General features: G+C 40.0%; 1 protein-coding gene across 1 annotated transcript in view; it reads left to right on the top strand.

The window, feature by feature from the left end:
* Positions 1 to 9,563, top strand: part of Fbxl17 (F-box and leucine rich repeat protein 17) — a 432,158-nt gene that overhangs the window by 107,143 nt on the left and 315,452 nt on the right. The window contains exon 5 of the mRNA XM_021149392.1: positions 8,015 to 8,122. Within this exon, the coding sequence (XP_021005051.1) occupies positions 8,015 to 8,122 (108 nt within the window). The remainder of the gene's footprint in view (positions 1 to 8,014; positions 8,123 to 9,563) is intronic.

Raw genomic sequence — 9,563 nt, 5'->3', positions numbered from 1 at the left:
AATTTTATGAGATCCCATTTGTCGATTCTTGATCTTACAGCACAAGCCATTACTGTTCTATTCAGGAATTTTTCCCATGTGCCCATATCTTGGAGGATTTTCCCCACTTCCTCCTCTATAAGTTTCAGTGTCTCTGGTTTTATGTGGAATTCCTTGATCCTCTTAGACTTGACCAGTGGTCCTAAGATTGCATGGAGAGTCCTTTAGGGATCGTGGGGGTGTCTGACAACTCCGCGCACAAGGTGACCCGGTGCTGGTGCCAACCTGAAGGAAATGTTAACTGAAACAGCATTAGTAAAAAAACTTAGTAAATTAAGTGAAAGTAGTTCAATTATGCTCAACTTAAAGATATTTTAGTAGGAACAGATCAATGCCCATACCTTTAGTGGTAGACCAGTATCTTTATCTTTATAATTCTTTAAGGTAGAATACATAGACTTTTAAAGTCAGCCAACCCAACTTTTCAGTAGAGAGACTAACAGTGAAATAAGATGGAATGAATTAAGGAAGTTCAGATAAATAATCTATCAAATTTTCATTGGACACTAATGAAATTTTAAAGTTCTAGAAAAAAATTCATTAAATTCTACCACTTTCGGTAATGGTTAGGTTTTCTTCCTCTTCCTCCTCCTCCTCCGCCTCCTCCTCCTCCTTCTTTTTCTTCTTCTAGCAAATTTTAAATGAGATTTGTCAATCACTATGTTAGATTACTTCAATTAAAATGGTATATCTCACATGAACATTGTTGCCAAATTAATTAGACCACTATAGAGACATAACAGAGATATTTACAGATACATGTGATATTTTATATATGTATGAGAGTTGTGTATAAAATAGCATTGTATACAAATTAATAATGGCCAGAGTTAGAATATTAGTGGCAATATATTCCCCTTCGGGAATAGCACCAAGTCGATGGCTGTATGCTGACTTTATTTGGAAGCAGAGCATGAGGGTTCACCACAGTCCTGCTGGTCGCTTAAGCTGCAGAGTATGGAGAAAAACGTGAGCGTTGGCTTTCTTCCTACAAAACGTGCCCCAGAGTCTTACTGTGCTTCCCTGGGAGGCAGAAGGAGGGACTGGAGTTGTCCTGCTGGGCTGGAGTGAGATGAGGTCATCACTTGGCTAGCTCTTCCTCTTTAGAGTCCAGTTACCTTCAGACACATCAATGAGGAACTGAACTACCATGGTTATTTTCTATGAAAGTTGTGTCCTTAGCTTTATGAAGATATTAATCCGATTTTTAGCCACCACTTCTTGTACCACTTGGGAACAATAAAATCAACAGTATAGCTCTTCTTGGTATCAAAATGAAAAGTTTTTAAGTTTAAAAGCATCAGGACATTAGTGTGTATCAAGCCAGTACCTTGTTCTCCAGTATTTATTGGAACTCCTTCCTTTTACTTGAAACTGTGTACCACACATGGAGGATATGGTATCAAATGGTACAGATGTAATGTCTTCATATAGGCACAGAGGTAGGGTATTTGGTTTAAATGAGGTGGAAAAGATGGTGTGTGTGGGTGTGTGTGTGTGTCAGATTATTCAGGGCCTTGTAAATCACAGAAGAAATTTGGATTTAACCTAAGACTAATTAGAATCATTGGAAAATGCAAACATATATGGTTTGATTTGTGTCTGTAGAAGGTGACTCTGGCTTGGTGTGAAGTATTAGTTGGTATCATGCATTGCAGTAGTGGTTCCAATATATAAACAATTGAAGGTGTTCAGAATATGGGGTTGGCATATCTTGAATTTTATTGCATGCAGTAGAGAGAGCAGAGATAATCCCACAATATACTCCAGGCCATCTTCAGTATTAATACTTAGTAATAACATCCAGTTAATAATATTAGTTTGATTCGTTCATGGGACTGTTTTTAGATTGATTCAATAACTGAAATTAGGAAACTACCAAAGCATGTGTCTGGACTGATCTTGTGGGAGTAGGATGAAGTCTGAGTCTTTCATTGGTTATATTCAATTTCTTATCAAGGACAAGAAATGCGCTTTTATTATTTGGTACCCTCATTGAGGACTTTGCAGAGTTATATATAAATAAAGAGCTATATATAAATGTCTACACAGTATTCCACTTTTTTTGAGTTAATACAGGTAGTGATTTGAATGTGGAAGACCCCTATGTGCTCAGGTGTTTGGGAAGTTGGTCCCCAGATGGTGGTGCTGTTGGGGGAGATTAGGAGAGGTAAGCTTGCTGCAGAGGGAAGGTCAGTGGATGTGGGACTTCAGAGATCATAGCCTCACCCCACTCCCAGTTTGTGCTCCTTGCTTCAGGTTTCAGTCGAAGCTGTGACTTCTCAACTTCCTACATTTGCCTGCTGCCTCCTGAACTTTGTTTGGGCCTTTGGAACCACAAGCCAAAATAAACTTTCTTCCATAAGCCACACAAAAGTAACCGATGCAACTCCAGGTTGTTGTCCCTTCCAGATATTTATCGACTCATAGTCCGGGCTGTATGCTTAACTCAGTGAATAAACCTTACTTAACTGGTGTTAATACTAACATCCAGTCTTTACCCTCCATGACCTAAGCAAACACCAAGCCATCAAGTCTTAAAGAAGAACAACTTGGATCTCTTTATTTAGAATCAGGGCATTTATATAAAAGCTCTCCTGCTCTACTTTTCCCCCTTTACAATTCGAAGCCTTTTCAGATAAAAGTGCCTTACTCAGAGTTCACTTTTCAGTTGTGTTTGTTTTATAATTTACTGCCATATTCAGCTTCTCTCATACCTCTGGTTAGACTACCACAACCCTCTACTAAGCACTGTCCTTGTGCAGGGAAGATGTCTTTCCTAGAATATGCAAGATTCACAGAATCTACAACGGTCTCACAGGACACAAAGAATAATCAAAGGATAGGGATTTTGTGAATATTCCTTAGCATGTGGGCTCACCAAGCCTCGATCTCTGACACTGCTTTTTAGGGTGGATAGCAGACGGGAGGTCTGGAGTTTGTTCTTATGAATGGAATCACATATTGATTTGTATATAAATAGTATTGAAACCTATTCTTTAGGAGGAGCGAGAGCTGAACTCCCTTGTAAGATGCTGACCCCTGGTTGTGAGATCTTGGGTGTCTGCTCAGCACCCACACTCAGGGGCAAGCTTTGCCCACACCTAGCAGTTCCATTGTCTTTTGAGGAAGTCAGTTGCCCTAGGCTTATTTTCATTGCCTTCTGACTGAGGGAGCAACAGAGATGCACAGGACTCTCATCAGGATACCAGATGATCGGAAAGGAATCTTGGCTTGGCACACAGTCAGCCCAGTAAATGTGGCTGTTTGTGTCTACTGTATCTTTAACTCATTGGCACTGAGCATCCCAAACCTCAGCCGAGTGTGAACTCTGGCTAGAAATGGAGCCTCTTAAGTTTAGAAGCCATCCACAGTCTATGCTCACACTGGCAGATTCAGTGGCCCTGTGTGGCATGCCTTTATCTGTCTTCCTGCCAGGGGAGGGTTCGTCCCTTTTTGACATACTGGCTATTCCAGCTGTCTCTCTCATTTTTGGCTTTCTGATTCCACCCCCTACCCCCATCTCCCAGTTTCAGACCCAAGTTTACAAGGAACCATTCCTCAGAAGGATTTCTGATTAAGTATACCCATTAAGAGTTCACAAGAAGCAACTGTCTTCATTCCCTTCAACGGTACGCTTCTGGTTTCAAGGTTGGCAGTTAGACAAGCTCTTTTTAGGGTTCTGACCTGAAGCTCTGCCAGCATTTTTGCATGTGTTTGTATCTGTTCGGGCCAATCAAGTCCTACCTAAGTTATATGGATCATGCTGGGTCTGGCTGCTTCCCTCTTGTTTTTGCAGGCATGTTGACTCAAACCTCATTCTCTGATTTGCAGACTGATTTCCTTCTTACATAGTTGTGTTTCTGTTTGTACACCAAGTCTCACTGTCCACCTTGTTGTTCCGTAGTCTGTGTTCTCCAAGTGTATATATACATCACACACTAGAAACTTCCTCAGTGACAACAGGGACATCAACAAAGAATGCTCAGACAACTGAATATGCTTACATTGAAAATGAATCCTTATCCTTACTGCACACCAGGCATAAATATCAACTTCAAGAACACGTGGACCTAAAAAAAAAAAAAAAGAGCCACAAACTATACTTGATGGCTTCAAAGACAGATATTGAAACATGCAGAGAAAAAGCACTAAGTTATGTAGCTAGGAAAGGGGCAGAACTTGGAGGAGCCGGCATGGGAGAACATGATCAAACACATCATGACATTCTAAGAACTCATAGAAGAGCCACACAGTGACACTTTAATTTCCTGTGTGCTTTATTCAGTACAAACCCACATCTAAATTTGTTTTTAATTTAAAAACAAAGAAAATGAAAAGACAGGGCATAGCTTAGAAATTATTTGTATCTAGCAAGTGTAAAATCTCCTTCAATTTAGTAAGAGTCAAATTCAATAAATGATAAATCAGTTCAATAAACGATAAATCAGTTCTACTCATAGATATTTACTCAAAATAAATAAAAATATAATACTCCATATAAATACTTTTATGTGAGGAGCAACATCTTTCAAAATCCTAAAATAGAAAGATTTCAAATATTTGCAACTGGTCAGATGTAATGTATATAGTAGAATTCTATATAGCAGCAACTATTCTACTGAAATACAGATGTATATTACATATATTTGAAATATTTTTAACTAGTCAAATATTCTGAATATAGTAGAATTCTATACAGCAGTAACAATTCTACTGAAATAGCATGTATATTATATATGTATACATACACATATATGGATAAATATCAATAACATTTTACTGGGGAAAGAATCACCCAAAGGGCCACTCATGATGCAATTGAGTTATAAGACAGCTAGGAAAGGCAGAGGTATAAAGACAGAAACCATGTTGGCAGTACTGGCCAGAGCTTTGGCAGGGAACTATGGTTGATTACATATGGGAGCAAAAGGATAAAGGAGATTGGTTATATACTGGAATTACCTTGATAAACATGTGAGCTGCACTCAACTATACTATTTTACTTTTTAAAACAAAGTGATTTACTCATCTAAGAGGATACATTTTGGAATTATTTAGTGAAAAAAGTTTTGCAGTGTTTTCATGCCAGAAATTTAAAGCTATACTTTAAAAATGTGACAAATTGTACCTCAATAAGTTATTTCAAAAAGCCACCATAATACCTGGGTTAGGAAATAACCATTCAGTTTTTGGTCTTATAAATCCCTAAAGATAACATCCCCTGGACAGATTCTCTCAAGCTGTAAATTCTGACCATCGCCTGAATATTAGATTAAGCGCATAGTAGGATTTGGCACATAGCTATCAGAACCAGGTTCTGAAGTCTGAACAAGTTCCAAGATGAAGATGATGCACTAAAACCAGACTTTGAAGGGCCACTGGACCCTGTTCACCAAACCTGAGCATCTGAGTTTCCGAGACTCTCGGGTCTCTGCCCAGAGACAGTTAGGGTTCCTCTGTGGTTCTGATGTGTTGCAGAGTGAAAGGAGCAGTTCCTCGCCTCTGTCTCCATCACCATCACCATCCTTTCACAGGTGCACTTGTAATCCAGAGCTTCCAGGTTGTGATGAGGCTCTTCAGAACAGGCAGAGGAAAGGAGCATGATTCGGTTCTGCTGGGTTTGAATTATTTTCTTTCACCTATTGACTTCTTAGTTCTCGTGTTTTATTCTGGGAAGTAGGCACCATTGTTTTTAGTATAGAAAAATAGAATACAGAGAAATGACTTTTCCAAAATCACCTTTGTGTATGTGTATGTGCGCGCAGAGGGATGGGGTATTCATGTGGGGATTTAGAGCTAGGTACTCAGACTCTAGGGTCCTGGGGAAGCTGAGACCCACGGGGACTCGCCTTCTACAGTCTACACTTGGGGTTTGTCACCACGTATGTTGCAGGCGTACTGTTTCAGAGCAGATTGCCTCTGCCATTTGAAGGTCCATTTGTTAGTCTTCTAAAACAAACTTGTCCCCGTCAGAGGGTTCCTGTACCTCAGAACTGCCTCCCTTTCCCAGGCTCTGTTGATGGTGGGGGATAGTCTCAGCTTCTCTTCCTTTTCCCCCCAGCTAAAAGAGAAAGGCCTACCAGCAGAATTTTGAATTTTCTTTCCTTCTCTCTAAAAGCTCAGGATCCTGTGACCTGAGTTCGCCTGTGTTCTTTGTTGTCATCTGAGATCCTCTTCCTTTCCAACCTTCTTGAAAAAAAAAAAAATTGACGCTGGTCTTAGACTGAGCTGGGTGTTTAACTTCCCCACCATGTACTTAACCTCTGTAACCTTCAGTTTTGGCTTTTAATTAAAGACTATGTTTCATTGATGCTTTCAGAGATTTTCGTGCCATATGTGGTCCATGTTAACATAATGCATTTAGAAAGCTGAGTGTAAGACAGGTCCATTTTTAATTTATCATTGGCACCCTTAGTCTTAATATGCTTAAGCATACTTTGCTTTGGAAGGCAGAATTAATCTTTTATCAGACCTACCATCGGTGCTTTGGGTTTCATTACTTTAGGAAAATGTTCCTGTGATTGTTTTAGAATTAATGCTATTCACGTACTTCTGTTTTCCACTGTCTGTATAGCATAAAGAAGATACAAATAAAAGTCACACATACTAAAACTAACGCAAAAACAGTGGATGTCATTGCTGCTTGTAATCTAACAAAAATATTTGATTTTAATTTGGATAAAGAAATAAATAAAAAGCAATCATGTGGTAACTCACATGTGTTTGGGTTTAAGTTGAACCTTTGTGAAGCCATTGTCTTACTATTTCCATTGGTGTGAAGAGACACCATGACAAAGGCAACTCTTATAAAGGCAAAATTTAACGGGGCCTATCTTACATTTCAGAGGTTTAGTCTGTTACTGCCATGGCAGGAAGCATGGCAGGCAGACATAGTGCTTGTCTTAGTCAGGGTTTCTATTCCTGCACAAACATCATGACCAAGAAGCAAGTTGGGGAGGAAAGGGTTTATTCAGCTTACACTTCCACATTGCTGTTCATCACCAAGGAAGTCAGGACTGGAACTCAAGCAGGTAAGGAAGCAGGAGCTGATGCAGAGGCCATGGAGGGATGTTCCTTACTGGCTTGCTTCCCCTGGCTTGCTCAGCCTGCTCTCTTATAGAACCAAGAATACCAGCCCAGAGATGGCACCACCCACAAGGGGACCTGCCCCCTTGATCACTAATTGAGAAAATACCTTACAGCTGGATTGATCTCATGGAGGCATTTCCCCAACTGAAACTCCTTTCTCTGAGATAACTCCAGCCTGTGTCAAGTTGACACACAAAACCAGCCACTCTTTGGTTTGAAATCATCAGATGATTTCAGTATGCATTGTATTGGGTTTCTCTAGAGTGATAAAACCCTAATAAAAGAGATTTTTCTCATTTTCTATCAAGAATTTCTCATAGGAGAGTTGACTGACATGATTTAGAGACTGAGAAGTTCCAAGTACTGTAGTTCGCAACTTGGGGACCCAGGAGAGTATACCGTGTAGTGAAATCTGAATCAGAAGGCAGGAGAGATGGGTTCCCAGCTGAGGACAGTAATCTAAGGGGAGGACAGTAGGCATGAATATGTAGAATTAAGTATTAATAGATCCTGCCCAGCTTTATGAATATATTACTCTTCATCAAGCTGAACCCTTAAAGGGTGAATTTTATGGCATGTAGATAGTGTCAATAAAAACATGAAGAGGAGAGAAGGCCAGGGACAGAGGAGATGAAGTGGAGTAGCTTTTCTCAGTATGTCTTTTGGATCTCTAAGCAAGTACGACAGCATGGGTTCTAGAAAATGTGAGGTCGGGGAATTCATTCTTAGTTACACAGGTGCTCTTGCAGTGTGTTGGTGCAGATTCAAAGGACCCACTAGAAAGGGAAAGATTAATGAGCCCCTGTGAGGCAGACTTTTGCAGGTGTCAAATCATAGTTCACCATGATGCCACCTCAAGTAACTTTGTTTATGTTTTCCCTAGGTAACAGATCAGTCAGTGAAGGCATTTGCTGAGCACTGTCCTGAACTCCAGTATGTTGGCTTCATGGGTTGTTCAGTTACTTCCAAAGGAGTCATTCACTTAACCAAGGTAAGTCCCATAGACCCATTCTCCTGATGTTCCTGGGTACCATGGTAATGGGCCATGATGGGGTGATTGCCTTCCTCCCATTTTTAGGAGGGCACTACACATGGACCTGTAGTCTAAGCCATCCTTTTACTTTGGCCTCCATCTCAATATGTAGCTCAGGGAGTCCTTGAACTTGTTGTCTGTCTGCATTAGCCATTGATTATCAGGAATCACAGATCTCTCACACTCTGTTTAGTTCATTGTTTGTCTTGAAGCAGAACTTCCTGTTACCCAGCTGCTGTTGAATTCATGGGTTATGGATCAGCCAAACTCAAGTGAGTGAGTGGGTTTATGGCCATTTTCCAGTCATGTCTGGATTTCGGCTACTGCCAAATGCAGTTGATGAAAAATGGTTGGATAACTACAGACGTGTGCTAGTATTTGATAAAGCAAAAACCAGTTTTAGAAAGCTACCTACTTAGGTTTTTCTGAAATGGAATCCTCATTTTAAAATGAAGCACGTGCTTTACATTTTCATTGCTAATACTTAACAATGCATTAAAGAAACTGATGTTGGGAACTGGAGAGATGGCTCAGTGGTTAAGAGCACCCACTACTCTTCCAGAGTTCCTGAGTTCAATTCCCAGCACCACATGATGGCTCACAGTCATCTGTAATGGGATCCAATGCCCTCTTCTGGTGTGTCTGAAAAGAGCAACTGTGTACTCACATACATAAAATACATATTTAAATCTTAAAAAAAAAGAAGAAGAAGAAACAAACTGATATCACTTAGATTTTACCTTAAGGCATAGTATGGACATGATGCATTGAGTGCCAGCTACTTTTTCACTGTGTCTGAGGAACATTTGTTTAAAAAGAAACCAATTATGTATGACTGATCTGAATATATAAGATAATTGGAGAATGTATTCCACAAATGCATGCCTTCAATGTCAGAGTTCACTAACAACTAAACATACATTTTAGAAGTGGTGTTTCATTTCTGCTTTGTAACATACCTTTAAGGTAGTTAGGGTCTAATTCTTATGCGCATGTGATAGAAAAACAGACTACTATAAAATTAACCTGTGTACCTCCTGACTTGTGTACTGTTTAGCTTTTAACTCTTATCATAAGGTATTTATAAAAGGAGAGCTGTTTTGCCTTTGTGACTAAACAGCAGACTAGCTCTGTCCTTCACCTTTCTCTCCCAGTGATTACAGAACTGTTGCACAGCAGCACAATGCTAAGATAAATAGGAATATTGCAGCTCTCTTTATGCCTGATCTGTTTGAGTCTCTTCAAGGTTACCCCTTAATGAGGAACATCTCTTTCCTTCTAGACAAAAGAACAAATGTTTCTGCATTACATAAGATGGTGGTGGTGTGGTGGTGGTGGTGTGGTGGTGGTGTGGTGTGGTGTGGTGGTGTGGTGTGGTGTGGTGTGGTGTGGTGGTGGT

The sequence above is a fragment of the Mus caroli genome, chromosome 17 (genome assembly GCF_900094665.2).
Source record: "Mus caroli chromosome 17, CAROLI_EIJ_v1.1, whole genome shotgun sequence".
NCBI classification, from domain to species: domain Eukaryota; kingdom Metazoa; phylum Chordata; class Mammalia; order Rodentia; family Muridae; genus Mus; species Mus caroli.
The sequence above is the reverse complement of the archived record's forward strand: the minus strand, read 5'-3'. Positions and strand labels throughout refer to the sequence as shown.